Source organism: Drosophila ananassae, chromosome 2L (assembly GCF_017639315.1).
Source record: "Drosophila ananassae strain 14024-0371.13 chromosome 2L, ASM1763931v2, whole genome shotgun sequence".
NCBI classification, from domain to species: Eukaryota; Metazoa; Arthropoda; class Insecta; order Diptera; family Drosophilidae; genus Drosophila; species Drosophila ananassae.
Genome location: NC_057927.1, coordinates 12,468,467 through 12,490,257, shown reverse-complemented (window position 1 = coordinate 12,490,257; position 21,791 = coordinate 12,468,467). Strand labels below are relative to the sequence as shown.

Below are 21,791 nucleotides of genomic sequence, written 5' to 3'. Positions count from 1 at the left end.
CCGCTCAAAACGAAAATAGTGCTGCAAAAGCTTTGGGTTTGTCGCCCTAACAACACTGACCAGGGCTACCAGAGAAATCGATATTTATCGATTGATTGAATTTAAATATTGGCAAATTCAGTAAGTATTATTTTTAAGATGAATGGGTATAAATTGTAGTTGCATTTAAAGCATTACTTCTTTTGTTTACAATTACATTTTTATTATTTTGAATACTATTTTAACGGTATTTTTTGTTTGACAATCGAAAAGCTACGATTAATTTCACAGGACTGACAACCCTGTTATGACGGCGTCCGCCAAAACGTTCTTTTAATTTTTTGTCGAAGCTCTTTTTCATTGATGGAGAATTGGAATTAAAGCTGTGTAAGTTACAATTTGCGACGATTTTGTTTTATTATCTTAATGTTTTTAAGCCAAGTCTATAACTATTTTGAAAAAACATACATAAATGTTCTCAGCAAACATTTTATTTTTACCTCGTCAGCGACTTTTTTTCCTTCTCACTCTTTTTACCGTTTGAAACTCAGAAGAGTGGCGAAGTCAGCATTTCCCACGTGCGTCCCTTTTTTTAAACAAATTCCATCAAAATAAAACGAGGCTTCGAATCCGACATGTCTGACCTCGATTGGGACGATCCAAACTATGTTGAAGGACCCGTGAAGCCCCGGGATTATGCCCAGCTGAATGAAAAGTATGAGCGAAGCGTGCGGCGTGACGCTGAGCCGCGTCGGTATTATGACGGAGGTCGAGGAGACGACCGGAAGAGAGATGACTACGGCAGGGATTGTTCCTACGGGAAGAGCAACCGGGATGATTACGGCGGAGGTGGGGCCGTAAACGACTTCAGTGAAACACTTTCAATTGCCGCCGAAATGGTTGGAAAAGTAATCGGAAAGGCCGGAGGAAACATCAACCGCATCCAGCATGATTTCAATGTCCGTGTCAAGGTGGACAAGGGCGACTTAATGGTTAAGATCTACGGTAGTCTCCAGAGAAATGTCAGCGATGCCATGAATTTTGTTCGCAAACAAATCTCCGATTCCGGAAGGGGCCGTGATCGGGATTATGGCGGGAGTAGCAGCGATTATGGATTCGGAACCGGAAAGCTCTCTGGTGGAAGCAGATATGACTTTGCTCCGCCACCCACCGTGGAACCAATCCACGCGGGTGATCTTACGGGCACCATCGACTGGGCAGCTCTCAACAAAGCTTCGGTAATTGAAAAATCCCCACCGAAGTATTAAAATTTATACGTAATTTTCAGGAAAAAGCTGCTGCAGCCCGGTGGGCGAAGTGCCCTCCTCTAACCAAGAACTTTTACGAAGAGGCACCCGAAGTGGCGAATTTGAGCAAATCCGAGGCGGAACACATACGGGAGGAGAACAATAAGACTACAGTGTCGCATGTTTTTGAGCCAAAAGAGGGTGAAACCTTGCCCCCCATTCCCAATCCGGTTTGGAAGTTTGAGCAGTGCTTCGAGAAGTACCCGGACCTGCTCGCCGAGGTCATGAAACAGGGCTTCTCCAAACCATCGCCCATTCAAGCCCAAGCGTGGCCCATTCTCCTGAAAGGCCACGATATGATCGGGATAGCCCAGACGGGTACTGGCAAGACTTTGGCATTCCTGCTACCAGGAATGATACACACTGAATACCAAAGTGTGCCACGAGGTCAGAGGGGTGGCCCCAATGTCCTGGTCCTGGCGCCTACTCGAGAGCTGGCTCTACAGATCGAAATGGAGGTCAAGAAGTACTCGTTTCGTAACATGAGAGCGTAAGTTACGAGCATGAAGAATTTAAAATAATATAAAATATTATGTATTTCAGAGTGTGCGTTTATGGCGGAGGCGATCGTCGCATGCAGATCTCGGACGTGGAACGTGGTGCAGAGATTATCATCTGCACTCCGGGTCGGCTGAATGATCTGGTCCAGGCGAATGTGATTAATGTGAGCAGCATTACATACTTGGTGCTGGACGAAGCGGATCGTATGCTGGACATGGGCTTTGAGCCGCAGATCCGTAAAGTGCTGTTGGACATCCGTCCTGATCGGCAGACCATCATGACCTCGGCTACATGGCCACCTGGAGTGCGTCGCCTTGCCCAGAGCTACATGAAGAACCCTATCCAGGTGTGTGTCGGTTCTCTGGATCTAGCGGCCACCCATTCGGTGAAGCAAGTTATTGAACTTCTCCAAGACGATGCCGAAAAGTTTCAAACAATCAAGTCCTTCGTGAAGAATATGAGGAAAACGGATAAAATAATCGTTTTCTGCGGGCGGAAGGCTCGTGCTGACGATTTGTCGAGTGATTTGACCTTGGATGGCTTCTGTACCCAGTGCATTCATGGAAATCGGGATCAGAGCGATCGTGAGCAAGCCATTGCTGATATTAAATCGGGTGCCGTGCGTATTCTCGTTGCCACTGATGTGGCTTCGCGAGGCTTGGACATTGAGGACATCTCGTAAGCTAAGATGCGAATAATTTTTAAGTTTTTATTTCACTTTATTTGACTTTTAGGCACGTCATTAATTATGACTTTCCGCGTAATATTGAGGAGTATGTTCACCGTGTGGGTCGAACTGGACGCGCCGGACGCAAAGGCACCTCCATTAGCTTTGTTACCCGCGAAGACTGGGGCATGGCCAAGGAACTCATTGATATCCTGCAGGAGGCAGAGCAAGATGTTCCCCCGGAGCTGTACAACATGGCTACGCGTTTCAAGGCCATGAAAGACCGTCGTGCTGCCGAAGGAAGTGCCTTCGGAGGAGGAAGTGGCGGCGGTCGTTTCGGCGGAGGTCGTTACGGGGGAAGTCGCGGAGGCGGGCGTGACTTTGACCGTTTCCAATTTTAATTAAATACCAAGACATTTTTTCCATTTTTCTAGTTTAAGCGACTTCAGCACATTGGAAGTGCCTTGTAATTTTTAAGAAATCAATGGGTAGGATACCCAAAAACCAATATTTTTCAGCTAACAAATGATTTTTCGATTTTTGAGTTGGAATTGTCGTTTTGAAAACAGTTCTCTATCGTATTTGGATACAAAATACGCTCAGGACACGTGAACTGTTGAAATAAATTATTTTGTTTCATAAAATTTTTTCTTTTGGTTTTCGTGCAAAATCCTCTTTGATCTCTTCTTGCACACCCTTGAAAGCTAGGAACTTGAAAATAAAACACAAAAATAAAATTCAAAACTAAAAAATTGGAAAGTTTATTCAAATTAATTTGCCCCTCCCGCGTATTTTTCAAGCAGTTCTTGCTTTCGTTTGCGGAGCAAAGCTTCCTGGACATCCTGCTGCGTGGGAACAGGCACATGGGCAGTAAATTTGGGAGCCAACAGGCCGTGTGGATCCTCCACTGCTGCTCTGGCTTTGGCATCTTCGGCAGCTTCACGGGCGGGCCCTGACAGTGGGTATATTTCGTCCTCCTCCTCGTCGTCATCAATGATACGTCCATCTCTGGCCATTTTCTCGCGCCACTCTTGCACAGCCTTTTGTATGGCAGCTCGTTCAATTCGTTCTTCAATAGGAATTAGAACGCCGTCTTCATCATCCCGATAGCCATAATACGCAGCATCGAAGTCTTTCATGAGTTCAGCGCGGGATTTTCTAGGTGGTGGAGGCGGATCCTGTTCAAAGAGCTCTCGAACGCCCGGTAAGTCCTTTGCAGCTCCAAAGTACTTGTAGCCCCTATTTCCGGGAACTTCACGTCCCTCCGCATCGAACATCTTGGGACCATACCTTCTGTAATGGGGGCCGCCAAGTGAGGAAATTTGGTTTTCCCAATGGCGCTTCTCTCTAAGCAGCTTGTTGATTTCATCATTGAGATCACGAATGCGGAATTCTCCCAAACCGGCTGAAATAATAAGTGATAGAAATTAGAAATGGTATCACACTTCTACCTTCAGTACATTATAAGTACCATTTTGTATCTGAGCCACTTTCTTGGATATCTCTCTGATAATCTCCAGGCGGAACTTCTCACATCGGGGCAGATCGTGGCACTCCGAGGCCAAATACGGCCGGCGTTCCTTTTCGCCGGATTCGACTTCCTTGGCGGCCCGCCAACGTGCCAAGGTTGTCCTACAGGGAAGAAAGTGGCAGTTTATGAAACATTATGAAGTTTATTTTGATAATGTTTATACTCACATTGCCTTTTCCGCATTTCTCGCCTGAAATGGTACAGATATTATAGATTTTATTCATAATAAATAAAAATATATAGCAACTTACCATGTTTGTTTACCGTCTGCTTCTTCTACCTTGCCTTTATCGGTTATCGATTTACAATTAGTATGACCAAATGCACTAGATAACAAAATTTTATTTTCTAGTATTTTGCTTACCTTATTTATTTGTATAATTTTGAAAAAATTTTACATAGTTTGAATCAATTTAGGGTTTAATTAATTATACGGACTTGTTCTATAATAGATTTTAAATTTATTCCAAAAATATTTTTTTCAAGATCTCATTTATAATTTTTAAATTCGAATTTTGGCATCGCTGAATATCCTAGGACTTCTGAAAAAAGTTAAATTAGGAATAAAGTTTAGCATTTTTCATATATAGAAGTAATTATTAATTTAAAATAATTTAAAACAGCCGCCATAACTATTATTATTTGATTGGCAGCTCCACTCACAATCTCCTATTTATTATCGAAAAAGCGCTCTCTTGGTTATCGGAAAACAGCTGAGAGAGCAACTACAACAACATCAGAACGCTCGGATCTCGTAAATTTATAAGAAATTTAATTATTCAACCCGCCCGAACCGAGTCAATCGAATTAAATTACCCAAAGCGTGCGACAAAGTTCTTAAAGCCAAACACTTGTGAGTGCGGGTGTCACCTTGCATTTGAAGTTTCTAATTTTCCGAAGAAGTGACCATTATACCCAAAAGGAAAAAAAAGGAAAAAGCTCGCGGTGTGTAGTATTTCGGCCTGGTTATAGTTGGGTGTGTGTCTGTGTGTTGTAGTACTATTATTCTGCATACAAGTCCGTAGTGCATCGTTTTGTATGTTGCGGCATTTTGATGACGAAATTATTTTTGGATAAGCGTTTGATGAGAGCGGGGGCATCTTCATCATTGGCACTATTGGCAGAATGGAAAGCGAGCGGTTGCGTATCACGCTGGACAGTGCCGAGTGCGTCTATTTCGCCGGCGACATCATTCGCGGCGAAATCTGGATGAATCTCAGCAAGCGCACCAAAATACGCGGTGAGTAAAGGTTAAGCATTCCTGGGATCCGGGTGCCACCAGTTCCCTGAAACACTATTTCCCCACAAGACCGGCTTGCATCATCTATGACTCAAACTCCCGCACAGTCAGCCAGCCAGTTGTGGTTTCGATGTCGTGTCCATTGTTTGCCCGCTAGCCAGCTGGACCCGTCGCCGTTGCGGCCCCATTCGCATAAACAAAGAACTCCACAAAGCAGAGCAGCCATTTTATGACCCAACCTTCCTCTCCCCCCAACAACCGATGCTGTGATTCTTTCGGCCCTGGCGAATTCCTCCAATTGCCTTTTGCACCCGCCTTTCATTCATCGATAAGAATTCAATTGCATCCACTTTCCTTCAGTTCGGTTCGCATCTTGGGGCTCTGGCATTTGTTTCAGGAAATGGCAAGGCCCCAGAGTGCGAGCGAACGGTTGGTCGGGAGGGGGAGCGTGCGAAGAGAGGCACAAGAGTTTCTGCTCCAATGCCGAAAATGCCGTAATTTGGCCCAAGCGACAAGTCAGGTCTGAGAGAGGTAAGAGAACGCTCTCAGTACACTAATGGCCAAAATAAAAGCTACTTTAAAAGTAAAAAAAAGGTGTTTTTTGCAAAAAGTCTATTTATAAGTAAAGTAGCTTGGAAATAGTTTTATGAAGAATCTTACAAAGCCGATAAAAATACGAAAATTTTCTAAATGTTTCTAAATAATCAATCATTAAAATTTTCAACATAAAATGACTTTTAAAGAAAACAAATATTTGAGAAATTTTTTAATTTACTTAGAAATTATGAATAAGTTTTTATTCTAAGCAACTTTGTATACTTCACATAATATAGACCCTTTACTGTATTCGATGAACCTCTCTGTTGTGATTTGCCCTTGTGCAGGTGTGTGTGAGAGGTTCACAGCTGCTGGTGACCCATGCATGTGTGAGAGCAACGGGAGAAAAGGGAGCGTCACCTTATCCCGCATCTTTCGGGTTCTGATGCGCTACTCCCAAGTGAAAGGGCATTTCTGCCAAGTGTGTCCATCAGGTGAAGCCATAAATGTCAAGCTCCTAGCATATTACTTGCCTTAAGCGATAAAAATAGATGGATGTTTTCCTAAAGCTAAAAGACTGTTGTTACGTTATCAGCGCCATATATAACAAACATTTTATTATCAGAGCACGTACTACAATAAGAAACAAAGGTTCATAATAAAGAAGAGCTGCGGAGCCTAAAATAAGAAAGTATCTGCTGACTAAATGATTCCATTTCACATTGTAAGGCTTCTCGAATTCAATTATTTTGTCTGCCCCCATCCGTATCTTAGACATACATATACAAATATTTATAGAAACAATATGCACTTAATTAAACACATGATGTAATATTTTTAAGGTAGCCATAGCTTCTCATAGAAAATGCAACACTTGAAGATTGACTTTTATTAGGCGTTGCTTTATTGAAAATATTTTCTATGAAATGTCCATGATTATCCTAAAAAGTTGAAAAAATAATTTTTTATTTCTTATAGCTCTATATGCAGTTTGTTTTTGCAATTTTTACTTATCGGTATTTTGTGCCCAATGGGTGGAATTCAATTTCAGTACGGGCATTGGATCACATATTGGATCAAGGGCACTTATGGATCTTTTCTCTAAGGAAGAGTTCTACTCGCGGCCAGATTTCCTTGCTCCTTGAACCCCTAAAAGTGGTGACAATACCTCTATCTTTGTAATATTCTAAAACTGGGAGCATTATTTTATCGTAGAGCTGCAGGCGTTTTTTCACCACCTCTGGCTTATCATCTTCGCGCTGCACCAACGGTTCGCCTGTTTCATCATCTTTTCCAGGTACCCTTGGATCGTTAAAGCCAATGTTGTAGACCCTTCCAGAGGGAGGGTGGATCCATCGGTTCTTGACTCGATCTATGATTACGTCATGTGCAACTACGAGATTGATCACGGCATCAATATGCTCACTGCCGGCCAGAACTTCGGCCTGTTCTTTATTTCGTGGAAATCCATCCAGGATGTAAGACTTGTTTCCCACTTCTGTGATACGACCAAGCATTGTTTTGTTCAGGATTTCATCCGGCACTAGTCTCCCGGAACTGATGTACTGTCGTGCTTTCTTCCCCAAATCGGTGTTGTTCATTATGTTCTGGCGCAGGATGTCTCCAGACGAAATATGGAGAAATCCAAAGGTTTGGACGATAAGTTCGGAAATGGTGCCCTTTCCGGAGCCAGGAGCTCCGATTATCACAGTGCGAAAGATTTTCGAATACATGTTTCTGTTCCTTTCCGTCTATTTTTGAGCTGTAATATAGAAATGTTTGCAGAGAAGGGGTTACAAGATGCGGAAGTGACGATGAGGTTAATAACTGATTGTCTAAAATCACTAAAACCAAAAATAGCACTACATGAAATAAAGCTGTTGACCGTTTTTCACAATCTTTAGGGGGTTTGATTAGATTGCCAGGTGCTTAACAATCATTCAATACTGATGAGTAAAATGAAGGTTATAGAAGAGTTTTTGCCTGTTTTGAAATTGTGGGTCTATAAGGAAGTCGTCATAACTTGGAAGTAACTGCAAGGGTATATAATCTTCGGCTCTGCCCGAAGATAGTTTTTCTTCTTTTTTTGTTTTTATGAATAATCACAAGATTGAATAGCTCAAACACACTATCAATTTTTAATTAAAGCTATTAGGGTAAAACACTTGTCAACTGCTGGGTTATCACAAAAAAATTCGAGATAAAACCGTAAATCATTCGGCGGCAGGCGCTATATGCGTGCCAATAGGCCGCATGGCAACAAGTGTAGCGCACACAACACGAGAGAAGGCAACAACAACAACTGGTAGTAAACATTGGAAGAGAGCCAAGAGGCAAGCGTGGCTTGTTGGTCTTATGTTCTTTGTCTCCGCATTACCAGTTGTTGTCGTGCTTATCGTCCAAAGTCCAAGTGGAAAATTATGGAATAGGTTAAAAGTCGCGCGTGTATAGTTCTTTTCGGTTTGCAAATCAGCATTCTTGCCGCACAACATATCATACTGCACTGCTGGCTGCAATCTGGCTACCGATTGTTTTGTTATGTAAATTAGCAGATGTTAAAAGACATATTTCTTTTTTTTTTGTTTTTCTCACACTTACACGAAACAGTATTCAGTATTGTTCTTGGTCACTTCCGATTACCGAACCGATTTGGGAATAAAATAACGTATCACAGGTGCCTGGTCTGACTTCTCAATTTAAATTCTCACCCGCGTACTAATTGTGCGATAACTGCAGGTTAATAATGCTAAATAGGCGTCACATCTACGCCGGTGGTGTGGCCTGGCCCCCGTAACTCCAGCGTATTTGATTTGGTAGTGCCGCGAATATCAAATGAAACAAGTCTTTATCTGGTGTATGCTCGGCTCTCCATGCTTAGCTCTGCTCTCTCTCCTCTCCAACAAATTTTTCTAAAACTGACAGCCGGTGTTCGTTCGTATTTTGTCTCAGTTTCAGTTTCGTCCTCTCTCTGCCATCTCAAATACTTGGCCAACTGTTGTGGGGTTTTCTCTTCGCTCTCTCATTGCCGTTGGGTGCTCTCCACTGCACCCCAATCGGAAGTGTGCGAGTGTGTGTGTGGGTGCCACACGAACAGGGGGTCTCAACTGCAGCGACTTTGGACTTCGATAATTTCCACGAACTAAAAGATATTTTACATAAATCTTTCATTTTCAACGCGAAATTGCATTTCCTAATTTTTAATTTTATTTTCTTTTTAATGTAGTAGCGTTAATTTATTTATTAAAATACATACTCACACTCATTCATAACTTACCCAGTCATTGGATAGAATTGTTCCTTAATCGAAAAGTGAATAAATTTTTCTAAATAAAGATACTGCAATGCAAACAAGTATTATTTCTAGTTAAAATTATTTTTTTTTAATTTATAGTGTAGAAATTAAAAGTTCAAAGGCTTATCAACTTACCAAATACACATTTTTCAGTTAATTTGCAAATTAAATTGCCATTTTAGTAACAGATACCTAAAGAAAGCACAAGGACCAAAGAATACCGAATAAAATAGATTATTTTTTAGAAGACTATCAGTCCATTAATGGGAAAAGTTAGCTTCGAAAGCTTCTTTATTAGTTATTTCTGAACATCGATATCGGTTATGTTTTCACATATTTCGCAAAAGTCAAAAAATCAAGTATAGGTAATTCTTATTCCTGAAAGGAAACTTAATCGTTAAGTTAGTGGTTATGTTTATGGGCAACTCCTGTGGCCCTACTCCTTGCTGCGCACTTTCTGCGCATCCTCCTTGATCGTTTCAGTCCTCTCCTCGTGATTACCTCCTGCACTTGTGACCCGCCTACCCGAACTCTGCGGCGGGGAGTCTTCTTCCGGTGATGTACTACGTTTCCTGTCCCTGCCATTCGACTCCGTGCCAGAGTCAGGGCGAGAGTCGTGGCTAAACCAACCATATTTGTTGTTGAATCGACCGCGACCACGACCTCGTCCTCCCCGTGACTGGAAGCGTCCTGAAAAGCGATATGGACTGTAGCTGCGCGAACGGTTCCTAGAACGCGATCGGGATCGGGAACGAGACCAGGAACGGGAACGGTGGCGACGATGACGTGACTCGGGTGAGCGGGAGGGTGAACGGCGGGGATCGAAAGGCGAGGGAGTGCGTCGTTTCACAAAAGGCGACCGCATCTTCCGGCGATGCTGGGATCGAGAGCGTGAATGGCGGCTTACAAAACGGCCTCTTCCGTAGCGTCTTGGCGAATGGGAACGCGATCGCGATCGTGAGAAGCTACGCTGCCGTCGAGACCTCGATCTTGTCCGAGATCGGAATCGCGATCGAGACCGAGTTCGGGACCTGGATGGTGACCGATGGCGGCTTCTACGCTTTGGCGTTGAGCTGCGCCGCCGTGAACCTCGACGACGGCGATGATGTCTAGAACGACTCCTGCTACGGCTGTGGCTTCGACTCCGGCTGCGAGAACTGGTGCTGCGACTGGTGGGCATTCCTTCGGGCGGGGCAGCGAGTCGAATCAATCCAAACTTATCCATTTGCAACGGACGCTTTTTGATTTGGAACGACAGCTTGGGTATGGGTTGCGGTGGCGGCTTCCGTTGTTCCTGAAACTTTGGTGCCGGAGGTGGTACATCGTTGCTTGTTGAGGAATTGGCCACCGCATGACGGGAAGTGCTGGGTCCCATGTCGTCAAAATTGGCCCGCTTTTCCAAAGCGGTTGTCCTTTTGATAGTGGGTGGGGCAGGCGGAGGTGAATCACTGCCACCTTGTTGCTGTTGCAAGTAGTTCTTCAGTTTGGCCTTCAGTTCAGCCTCATTTCCGACGCTGCTCATGAGCCTAAAAAGAAGTGAAGCGTAAAAAATATATACTCTAATGTATTAAACTGTGTTTACACCGCAAATGAAATATATAACTTTTTAACACGAAAAGATGGTGTAAACACAGTTTAAAAAATTAAATTAAATTCCTGGTACATACTTGCTTTGTCTATCAAAGTGGTTTAAGCAGAGAAATCGCAATAGAATTTATTTAAATGTTTTAGGAGATGGTTTTCTTTTAATATTTTACCTGTAGGCTTCGTTGAAGTCAAGCTTCTTGAGCATTTCGACGGGATCCTCCTCTTTGGCTTTCGACTTGGGCTTCTTTTCCTTCTTGTCCTTTTTCTTTTTGCCCTTTTTCTTTGCCTTTTTGTGCTTGCTGGCCTCGCGCAGCAGCTTCCGGACACTGGACACCGTTTCGTCATCGTCCAGCCGGAACTCGTTGGCCTTCTGGGCATCGATGACCGCCAGCTTGTCGCCACCAGCCGCCTGAGATTGTGCATAGAAGGGTTGGTGAAAGTTAACCTTTCCTTTGGTTGCTAAAATGAGAAATAGGATAGAGTTTCGAACGCCCGCCACGCCTTTGAACTTACTCTGGTCTTCGGTTTCACTATCACTGGCACTCGAGGAACTGGACTCATCTGAAGAGTGTCCGCCAGACGCGGTACTTAGTCTAGGCTTACCATCCCCACTTACAATTCCGCTTCCGCTCGGCCCGGCGAATGGTGGGCGCTGCAGCACGTCCAGAGACTGACGCGCCTCCTCATGCTGCGGCAGCAAGTTGAGGCAGTCGCTGTAGGCTTTCACCGCTTCGGGGATGCGGTTCTCCTCCTCGTAGCTGCGACCCAGGGCAACCAGCGTCTCGCCCATGTACTTCCGCGCATTCACATGGTATTTGTTAAGGTTCAGCGCCTTCTCGAAGTCCTGCAGCCCCTTGAGGAAGCTGCCGCGGTTGGCGTAAAGAGCACCACGCGCCACTAGACCTTCAACATTGCGCGGATCAATGTTCAGGGCCTTGTTCAGGCACTGAAAGGCCTCGACCTGCTGGCCGTTCTTAAAGTGCTCAATGCCATCAGCAACGGAGCTGATGAGTCGGTCGGGAGAAGGTGGGATCGGTGCAAAGGATGAGTGATTTGTGATGACATGATGTATACACACACAGTGTCTCAACTGTATAACAACTCGAACTAAGTATCTAACATTTTGCTTACCGGAATGCCCATTGGGAGGCCTGTTTCTGTCGCAGTTCCGTAGCGTATTCTGCATCTGGAAAGCCAGCTTTTAGGTGGCTCATTAGGGTCAGGTTCTCGTTCGGCTGCAGGCCGTTCATCTGGAAGAGGGCATCGTAGTTGGGGTTCTGGAACTCCAAGGCGGCGGTAAGTTGGTCCTCGTAGTGCACCGGTGATGGATGCTCCAAGTTGTGAATTTTCCTGCATGATTTGAAAGATATACATAAGTTGAATGGAACACTTTGTTTCCTATCCCCATTATTACTTGTAGTATTTTGGCAAGTCCTCAGGGCTGCAGAGGCCCAACTTCAAATCCGGCGACTTGTTATACATTCCGAGCATATTGAGAGTAACTCGCTCCGTTTCCGCGGATATGTTGCATATTTCGCAGCGTACAATTTCGTTAACAGTGAAAGCACGCGGATTACCCTGCTTGTCCCGTGGCATTGGTCCCCAATAGTCCTGTATAATTAGAGCCTGTAAAAAATATGATAATATAGTTGAAAATTGTTTTGTGATTGATCTTGATACTTACTTTTATGGGTATATCGGCCAAGTAGGAATGAACGGGTTCAGCGGTGCAAAGCGGCTTCACCATTAGCCGAACTGCGGAGGTCACCTTTACCACCGAGGCGTATATGATGTCACCCTGCTTCAGAGATTCCAGGCGCTGCGTCCACGCCTTGCGTTTATCCTTCGCCGACAGAAAGAACTCGTACGGTGGTTGAACCACCAAACTATCCTTGCCTGCAAAAATATTTAAAAAATTATTTTAGTCGTCTGCGGGATGGTACTCGAACCTACCTTGGGCCAGAACTTTATCCTCCATGACATTGGCCACCAGGCTGCGATCATATAGGTCGGTCGCCTTTCTGGCCAGGAACTGGTGCATCTTGAGGCGCTTGGCACGCTCTTGGAAGGTTAAGTACTTCTGGCGCTCCTGGTAGACGCTGTAGTTGACCTGGGTGAGTCCCATCAGCCGCAAGTCGTCCACGCCCCTTTCGTCATCCCAAATCTTTTGCATTGGCTGCCCATGGTAGCCCAAGGCGTGGCCAATATACTCGAAGTTCATTTTGAACTCTTTCCCTTCTTATTCCTACACCATTTGTATTTTTTCCTTTTTTTTTTTAGAACCAATTGCAATTGGACAGACGATGGATATTACAAGAAAACTTCTGATAGTTAGGAAGACTGTTTCACTTGTATTATTGTATTGTGAACATTGAACAATGATAGCTTTGCCTTTTCCTTGTCTTTCAACAATATTGTGAATAGGTATTGTTCTTTTATCGCAGAAAATATTAAATATTTTCGGCTAATTCGTGTTGCCCCGTTAACGTTGCCGGAAAGTCCATTTGCTGCCGGCGTTGCCACACTTTCACGGAGCAAGATGTGACCGTTGTCTTTATTATGTTTTTCCCCCATTTATACATACGTGCCAGAAATAGTCAAGACAAAAACCATTTTATGTAAAATAAGTAAAATATTTAAAGTTTTAAATCTTAGTTGATTTAATATTTAATAAATTGAATTTTAGTTAATAATGTCTAAAACGTAAATATAAATATTATTAAAATTACTATATTAAATAAAATATTTTTTTTTCAGCTATTAAAGTCCAGGTGACCGGCAAAGGAAAGTGCAAGTGGATCGAGATCCTCCGGAAGAACTCGAACAACAATGAGTACTCGCGCAGTCTGTTCTACACCAGCAAAGAGGTGTATGAGCACAGTGAGACGGCCCTGCCGGACTTCGAGCCTAGGGGCCTGGAGCTCTCGCCCGGGGAGCACACTTTCATCTTCGAGGTGGCGCTTGGCAGGCAACTGCCCTCGAGCTTCAAGGGCAGTTACGGCGGGATCAAGTACAAGATGCGGGTTCTGATCCAGCGACCGTGGACCTTCGACGAGCGGCACACTATTCCTTTCACGGTGGTGAAGTTCATGCCATTGCGGCCATCGCACCGCAGCGTTCCCAGTCCCCTGGAGAAGCAGGTGACCAAGACGATCAGCTTGTTCGGCACCCGACCTATAACCCTGCTGGCCCTTTTGCCAGAGGACTTTGCTGTCCGCGGAGAACCCCTGAAAATCTGTGCCACCGTAATAAACAACAGCACGACCGCCGTGGAGAAGTTGCGATTACTGTACTCCAGTATGTCACCTATTACAGTCACGTTCCGCTCCGTGTCCAAAAAGTGGAGTGTATTTCTGTGGCCACGAAGGAAACTGGTTCGGTGCAGAAGAAAAGCGAACGAAGCTTCGCTCACGAACTCCTCCTGCCTGAGGGAACCCAGCCCACGGACGATCAAATGAGTGGAGTGATCACCATCGTGTATGAGCTACGTGTGGAGGCGGTGCTGCGAGGATTCTTTAAGAATCTGGTGCTTAATCTTCCCTTTAAGGTGTACTCGCAGGACACCTCCAATCGAGAGTCAGCCATGCGCCCACCGCCGCCACCACGTCCAAACGATGGGCCTCCCGGTCCTGATGTGGGCACTGGCAATCCATTTGAGCCCGCGCTGCCCGTTTACCCTTCGCTGGACTCATCGATTGGCTCGCCGTCGCATTCTTCGCAGTTTAGTGAGTGCAGCAGCATCAACTCCATCACCTCCGACTCATCGGCGGCCACTTTGAGTCCAGCCGTGGGCGGTGGCGTGGGTGGTGTCGAGGTATCCTACACTTCCGGCTCGCAGTCTTCACAGTACGGCAGCCCTTCGGCCAGGGCCAGTCTGCGCAGCTCCAACGTTCCCTATATGCCGTACTCGTCCAGTCCACTGATGGTGCAGTCTTATCCACCTCCCCACCTGCCCGCCTATCCCCTGCCCGAGTCGCCACAGTACTCTCTACTCGCACTGACCCCCCCACCGAATACGGCTCCATCTCCAGCTACAGGGGGAGCAGGGTCAGGAGTCCCAGCATACAGTCAGCTGCCATCCACCTCAGGATCGTCTTCGCTCCTGCAGTCCCGTCAGCCACCAGGGGCCCATGAGCTTCGTAAGGCTTCACTTTGTTTTATAAAATTATTAATAAATTTAATTAATCTCTCCTTATATTTCATTTCAGCTCCCTCCTATGAGGAATTGTTCGGAATGGCCAATGCTCCTCCACAAACACCCAAATAAACGGGATCGAGAGTCCCTATAAGAAGCCACCCAGTTACGTCCAAGCTTTGCCTAGACATAGAGCTTCAGGTTTACTTTATAGATTTACTGATATAAAAATGTCGAATATTCTAAGACCGTCAACGGTTTTAAAGCAACAAATATGCAAAATGTGCACAAATCAGCAATAATATTGTTTATTAACTAAAGCATTTTTCGTTGAAACTTTAATCAAACGGATTGTTGTGAATCGAATTTGTTCCTTTTTCTAAACTCTTTTTTTTATCTTTTTTTTGATAAGGCAAAGACTTCCTTAAAGTTATATTTTTCTTTTACAAATATTTTGTGCAATCTCTTTTAAAATATAATCTCACTTTTTTCGAAAGTCTGGTTTCCCAAAGGCTGAAATGAAAATTCAATGAGATTCTCAGAATTTTTGTATATTCTTTTTTCACAACTTGCTATATACAATATTACGTATAATATGTTCACTATGACAATAAACTGATCAGACTATTTGCATTGTCCTTTCGTACTAAAAATTGAGCTTAAAACACACATTTAATTTATGTAGAATCTCCAAAGGTCTGTGTTGTAGTTAGCTTGAAGGAGCCAAGACTAAACAAAAACTATACGAATATAAACTATGCATATTATCAGAACAAATTATAAATTAGGTAATTCTTGCGTAACAAATTTAGATAACATAATCACAATTGAACAACTTTCTGCTTTTAAAAGAATTTAAAGCAATCTCAAGTCTGTCTTCTGTTAAAATTAATTTATCAAACTATATCTGAAGAGCCAACCTTTTGCATTTTTAAGAATTAAATCTTGAGCATTACTCACCCCATGACTATTTATCACACTTTCGCACCGAAACCCGCCTATTTATCAAACATTTCTCACTTTTATACGTCCATCTCCAAAGATTCAGATCGAAAGGATTTACACCATTTTATTCTAAACCAAAACAGGTGTAACATTAATATTTATTTCTCCCACTGGAATCTACTTTTAGAAATTAAGTACTTAAGCACAAATTGAATACTCTAAAAGAGAGTCGATTCTTCAAAAGCAGAAGAATCTGATTGACAAGCTTTAGTGCCTCTGTATGATGAATGTATTGATGAATGTATGATGAGAAAATAATTTTATACACCCATCATTCGAGGGCAGTGTAACTTTTTAGTTTTAAGCGCACAATATGCAAATTACGTACGAACAATGGATTTCGTTAAGGTGCTTTACAAATCACTATTTTTGGATACCAATTTTTTGTGTTTTCTTTGAATTTAGTGCAAGTAAGCTAAATTTCAATATGATTTAAATAAGCAAGGAAACAAATAAAATGTTAATATAATTACGAAGACGAAGGCGTTGAAAATTTAGTAAAGGGAAATGGGGATACCTTGGAATTATAAGGTAGAGGTGAGTATATTCTGGATGAACTTTTAGTTAATTTTATCTGTAGAAAATATTATTAAAATTTCTATTTATAATGAAAGACACTGTAAACTATTTTTCATATGAATACTAGTATAAGTAGAATATCATTTAATAGTTTCGCAGGATAACAGTCTTTGCATACGACTTCAAAATGCTTAAACGGGCCACTCTTAACCCCAGAAACTTTTCTTACCAGGAAAAAAATGCCCACTAACGTGCTTATGGTACGTGTTAAATTACAATTTCAAGTGCTTGAAGGAAAGTGCGTCGCAGTCGCAGTCGCCCACGCAGCTATGTTACCTGTCTATGCCGTTTTGGTCAGGTGTGTGGGTGAGTTCGTTGGGGGTTTGGGGCGGGAGGACCTCCTCTGTGTGGACCCCAGTGAACGTGTGCGGCTTTTGTAACAAGCAACGGAAGTGTTAAGTCGGGTGTAATTGTTTTCTTTCATATTTTTTCAGTTGCCGGTGGCGAGGGGCGACAATTTGGCTCGGACGCCGGCCCTGGGGGGAATCAGAGTAACCATAAATTATACTCCGCATAGCGGGCCATACATACATAAACAAAATTGTTAAATAATAGCGACATTTAGCGGAAGTGTAGTGCCTCCCGCATTCTGCAAACTTCAGCACGCGCGACAAACGATCGTAGGTCCTCGGCCAAAGGCCTTCCTTTGTTATTTTCCCCTCCAATTTCCCACCCAGGACACTTGCGACTCACGCCCCCATTTCCATTTCATCAAATTACAGAGGTGCTAGAAGCAAACTCACCTCCTCCAACCACTCGCCCGTTTTCGTGTACTTAAATGTCTTAATCGCGGTTGGGTTTAACTTCTATTTGACTTTCTGGGAGGGTGGCAGCTTAATGATTTGTTGACCATTCGAGGCGGTGTGGGGTGGTGCAATTTGAAGCTTTACTTTTCGGCATCGAAACGTGCTACTAACGGATATTAAGTATGCGCCATGTGTGCCAGTGTCACAGCCCCGAAACAAATACAGATTTATAAACACGTACCTCTTGCTTCTAGGGCAGTAATATGAACATGCAATTATATTTTTATTTTCTCAATAGAGAGTTTGGGAAAAGAAAATGTCTATTCCATCTCTATCTCATGCACATTTTTCACTTAATCGAAATGGATTGGACCAACTTGCGGCGCACATGGCATGTAGACCACAATGATCGAGTTTATATTAAAACTTGAGCACATGTCTCAGAAAAGTTGACCCCTTACCGTATTTTGTTGGCGCCCCTAAAATTGGTCGAAACCAAAAGCCAGCTGCGACATCCAATGGCTAAGAATTAGTTCATCCCATGGGCCAGAGAGACAAAAATAAAGGAAGTCAAAGCCGAAGGAGACCCAAAGAGCATGTTAAAAAAGGCTAGGCACATGGCCTAATGCCAAATAACCAAATCAAAACTAATCAAGCAGAAGTTACTGCAACTGCCGCACAGCAGGTGGCATCCGACTTGTCAGGGATTTGGGGGTGGCCCTGCCCACAGTGAAAATGGTTTTAAATTGCTGCCTGATTGTCTTTCAAGTTGGCCCACACTTGTGGCGCCTTTCCGATGGCTCCCTCTTCCCCTCTGCCGACCACCTTTCTCCACGACTGTGACTGAAATTTAATCAAGCGTAGAAATTTTTGCACGTACGTATTTCTATTTCTATCATATTCAATGGTCGCTCCAATTTCTGGCTTGTGCTGTCCCACAGAAAAAAACTCTTGGACACATGTGTGCCTCTGCCCGTTGTGGTCACAGAGGGTTCCTTTCCTCGCATATTTTTTTCCTTCCTGGAACTCTCCCCCACTTTTGTGAATGGTCCCGCAACGAGCTCGGTGCTCGTTTTTGGGCAACTGTTGCCAAAGACTGCGACCGCCTTGGTCCCCAGTCCCCAAAATACATATTTTTTTTGGTTGCGAACTTGGTCGCTTCATTAAGCTTTTTTTGTTGCTTGGGGGCCAGCTGTGACGGATACGAGGAGTTTGGTTTGTTTTTGAGGGAATTCCCAGAAAGGGAGGTTAGTCAAGCAATAATTAAGGCATTTCGGTCAAGGAAGATACTCCGCTCACTAATCAGATAATTATTGGCAGATATTTAGCCTTTGCGAAAAATTTTTAAAAAGAAATAAATATTGTTCCTGGATTTTGATGGTTGGGGATCCAGGAAAATATATATAAAATTTGTTTAGATTTTGATGGAAATTGGCAGAGAATCGATCCACGAATCGTTTAAGGTACTTCGCTCGAGAATCCGATTATTATTGGCAAAGCTATAGCCTTCACTATGGGTCAAATTCTCCTTCCCATGGACCTACTTCATTTTGAAGGGGATCCCCCAGAAAATTTGACAAAAAATCTAAAAAATATTTTGTTGCTGGATTTTGGTGGAAATTGACGGAGAATCGATCCACAAATCGTTTAAGGTACTCCGCTTAAGAATCCGATTATTATTTGCAAAGATATAGCCTTCACTATGGGTCAAATTCTCCTTCCCATGGACCTACTCCATTTTGATGGGGATCCCCCAGAAAATTTGACAAAAAATCTAAAAAATATTTTGTTCCTGGATTTTGGTAGAAATTGACGGAGAATCGATCCACAAATTGTTTAAGGTACTCCGCTCAAGAATCCGATTATTATTTGCAAAGATATAGCCTTCACTATGGGTCAAATTCTCCTTCCCATGGACCTACTCCATTTTGAAGGGGATCCCCCAGAAAATTTGACAAAAAATCGAAAAAATATTTTGTTCCTGGATTTTGGTGGAAATTGACAGAGAATTGATCCACAAATCGTTTAAGGTACTCCGCTCAAGAATCCGATTATTATTTGCAAAGATATAGCCTTCACTATGGGTCAAATTCTCCTTCCCATGGACCTACTCCATTTTGAAGGGGATCCCCCAGAAAATTTGACAAAAAATCTAAAAAATATTTTGTTCCTGGATTTTGGTGGAAATTGACGGTGAATCGATCCACAAATCGTTTAAGGTACTCCGCTCAAGAATCAATTCAATTTGGAAATTAAATTTTCTAACCTAAATATAAATGGCGAATAAAGCGAAACTGCAACATCTTGACTTTGGTTTTAATATCAATTTGACACAGTTGTTGGCCTCCACGTACTGTGTGTGTTCATTTTTCTGTGCAATTTGATTGAAGCCATCCACCCAGCAAAAACCTCATCCCCACCCACAACTGTAACCCACCGTGGCACGCACAACACAGAACTCACACACACACACAATATGTTGCAATTTCTGTTAATTTCGTTATTGAGACACGTTCGCACGAACTGCGGGCGGGCACAGCTTGTGAAAGAATTCCCTCTGCGGTGGCGGAGATGAACTGCAGCTGTCCGGCGGATAGTGGTATAGCCGGACTGCCGGGTGGAATGTGCAGTGGGGTTGAGTTTCCAAACTAAACTCGAGAGTCTGCCTGATTGATGCTGAAGGAGGTGGAGGCAGAGATGCTAGCGAAATAAAGCCCGAACCCACTTGGCCCAGCCCGTCCGAGTCCGGGTCGATTGGCAAAAGAAGCCACAGCAAAAGCTTGCGGTGTGTGCATATAATTTGATATGCCAGTGAGCTAAAAATGGCCAAGAAAGAAATCCGTAAGCCACCAGCCAATTTTCCAATGGCCGGAGGCCACAACAAAGAACAAGGCTGTGGAAAAATTATGAGCGTTTAAACAGCAATCGTGCTGTGAAAGCCAACTTTCTCTTTAGCTTTGGCCAATTACCTTTGCCATGTCCATTTGAGTGTAAAATAATATATTTGCCCGGGCAGCAGTGTTTTGGATCGCAATTAAAATATCTCAAAATCACCCACTAAGATAAAGACACTGTCTTAAAGACTTTTAATTAGTTGAGAATTCATAGTTGGCCTACAGTTGACCAATTATATTGAAATTATTTTAATTGACATTTAAAACTTCGGAAATACTAGGAATATAGTTTTCTTTAATAATGTTGCATTAAAACTCCAAAGGACTGCACTTTTTTGTAGCTCACAGTCAATAAATATGCAATTAATGTGCAAAAATCAACATAATCAAATTACGACACTTTGATTGGTTAAATTGAATTTATAATGATGGGCGAACCGTTTTCTCTTTTGGATAATCAGTTTATCATTGTAATGCCGAAAGTATCTGCGGCTCAACTCAAATTGTTCGTTAAACCAGAAACGGGAAAAAAACAGCTAAATAAAAATGTATGCAAATTTATATGCATTAACACTTTAATCTGTGACAGGGCTGATTTTATGCGCTCAATTGAATTAAAGATATTTGCTGAAAACATTTGCCAACAAAAAAACCAATTGCAATATTTACGTAATGAACGTTATTTCTCTTTTTCCGCTCGTCGATTTAAAATTTCGAATTTATTGCAGTTAACTTGTGCAAAATGTTAGCATTTAATCAAATCAAAACAAGCTAACAAAACCCCAACTCATACCAGATTATGTCAAAATGGGAAAAAAGCAACAAATATTTGATTGCTTTTCATGGGAAAAAATAAAGAAAAAAAAAATAACGAATAAAAGTAAATAAAAACATATGCATATAATTAGTAGCGAGCTGAAATTTGATTTGACCAGCAAAATTTATCTCGGAAATGAATACGAAATGAAATTAAAAACAATTTATCAGAAAACAAGGTTCAGCAAAAAAGTGAAACTGGTTAAGGTCGAAAACTACTCCTTTTTAAAAAATATGTAATTATAATAGATGAATATATGTATGAGGTTTAATTGTTAAATCATCAAAGTCAATTCAATTTCTTTGACTAGGCTGGGAAAATAAGTTAAAAATTCCACTCGGAATGCAGTTTTTTTTAGCTTCGCTCGTTTAAAGGTATAACCAGCCTGGTCCTGGAACCGAGTTATTTCCTTAGCTTGTCAGAATGTTTACCAATTCTAATATCTGAGAATTCTCTTTTAACCGCAGGTCGACAAACGAAGCTGAATTCCAGAGACAATTAAATCAAATTAAAGTGGAATGTTCCGGTATGCTGGGCTATGACAAAATCATCGTACCCCTGAAGAAGTCCAAGAGCTTCTGGCCACATTCTTGCGGTGGTTGCCGATCCTTCTCCGGTAAATATCCAAATTAATAAAATACAAATATTCACAGTGCTGGACGTCAGTTAACCAACAGGAGAAGTTGATTAGTCTACCATGACAATGCCAAGGATTTTTCACATTCCATGTGCAAACTGATTCAATTATTGGCATTTAATTAAATGCAAATAGAAGCTGCCCACCTGTCTCGCCTTCGCGGTAACCTCACCGAGTTTCCTCTTTCCCTTGGTCCTTGCCCCATGAGTTTTAAGAACTTCATTAAAATGCCAACAGCCGACGACGCTGAGCTCGAAACCAAAACCAAATATTTCGTTCATTTCATTTTGTCAAATTTAAATGCCCCTTGACAACAGCTTTTACCCAATACGCCTAT

General features: G+C 42.7%; 5 protein-coding genes across 7 annotated transcripts; 2 read left to right on the top strand and 3 right to left on the bottom strand.

Annotated features, from left to right (window-relative positions):
- Positions 1 to 239: 239 nt before the first annotated feature.
- On the top strand, positions 240 to 3,098 carry LOC6499519 (probable ATP-dependent RNA helicase DDX43). Of its 2 annotated transcripts, none has more exons than XM_001954416.4 (5): positions 240 to 366; positions 488 to 1,217; positions 1,268 to 1,776; positions 1,830 to 2,465; positions 2,522 to 3,098. In XM_001954416.4, the coding sequence occupies exons 2-5, from the start codon at positions 615 to 617 to the stop codon at positions 2,853 to 2,855; spliced, it is 2,082 nt and encodes a 693-aa protein (XP_001954452.1). In that variant the 5' UTR covers positions 240 to 366; positions 488 to 614; the 3' UTR covers positions 2,856 to 3,098. The 2 variants fall into 2 exon arrangements, with proteins under 2 accessions (XP_001954452.1, XP_032305784.1); XM_032449893.2 differs by having other exon boundaries at positions 254 to 366; positions 531 to 1,217.
- Positions 3,099 to 3,191: 93 nt separating this feature from the next.
- LOC6501045 (pre-mRNA-splicing factor ISY1 homolog) lies at positions 3,192 to 4,374 on the bottom strand. Its single transcript, XM_001954415.4, has 4 exons — positions 4,237 to 4,374; positions 4,153 to 4,175; positions 3,926 to 4,086; positions 3,192 to 3,859 (listed from the first exon to the last, which is right to left on the bottom strand). Exons 1-4 carry the CDS (start codon positions 4,237 to 4,239, stop codon positions 3,225 to 3,227), a joined length of 822 nt encoding a protein of 273 aa, XP_001954451.1. The 5' UTR covers positions 4,240 to 4,374; the 3' UTR covers positions 3,192 to 3,224.
- Positions 4,375 to 4,664: 290 nt separating this feature from the next.
- On the top strand, positions 4,665 to 16,260 carry LOC6499520 (arrestin domain-containing protein 17). Its single transcript, XM_001954412.4, is given in 4 exon segments — positions 4,665 to 5,225; positions 13,399 to 13,923; positions 13,926 to 14,780; positions 14,850 to 16,260. Coding segments are annotated over 4 exon segments (1,554 nt in total). The 5' UTR covers positions 4,665 to 5,110; the 3' UTR covers positions 14,909 to 16,260.
- LOC6501044 (GTP:AMP phosphotransferase AK3, mitochondrial) lies at positions 6,644 to 11,901 on the bottom strand. Of its 2 annotated transcripts, none has more exons than XM_032449895.2 (2): positions 11,773 to 11,901; positions 6,644 to 7,524 (listed from the first exon to the last, which is right to left on the bottom strand). In XM_032449895.2, exon 2 carries the CDS (start codon positions 7,493 to 7,495, stop codon positions 6,839 to 6,841), a length of 657 nt encoding a protein of 218 aa, XP_032305786.1. In that variant the 5' UTR covers positions 7,496 to 7,524; positions 11,773 to 11,901; the 3' UTR covers positions 6,644 to 6,838. The 2 variants fall into 2 exon arrangements, with proteins under 2 accessions (XP_032305786.1, XP_014766870.1); XM_014911384.3 differs by lacking the exon at positions 11,773 to 11,901 and adding an exon at positions 8,361 to 8,721.
- On the bottom strand, positions 9,315 to 13,185 carry LOC6501043 (tetratricopeptide repeat protein 14 homolog). The gene is made up of 7 exons (XM_001954413.3): positions 12,595 to 13,185; positions 12,326 to 12,537; positions 12,056 to 12,267; positions 11,773 to 11,991; positions 11,155 to 11,645; positions 10,812 to 11,100; positions 9,315 to 10,580 (listed from the first exon to the last, which is right to left on the bottom strand). Exons 1-7 carry the CDS (start codon positions 12,860 to 12,862, stop codon positions 9,491 to 9,493), a joined length of 2,781 nt encoding a protein of 926 aa, XP_001954449.3. The 5' UTR covers positions 12,863 to 13,185; the 3' UTR covers positions 9,315 to 9,490.
- Positions 16,261 to 21,791: the final 5,531 nt, after the last annotated feature.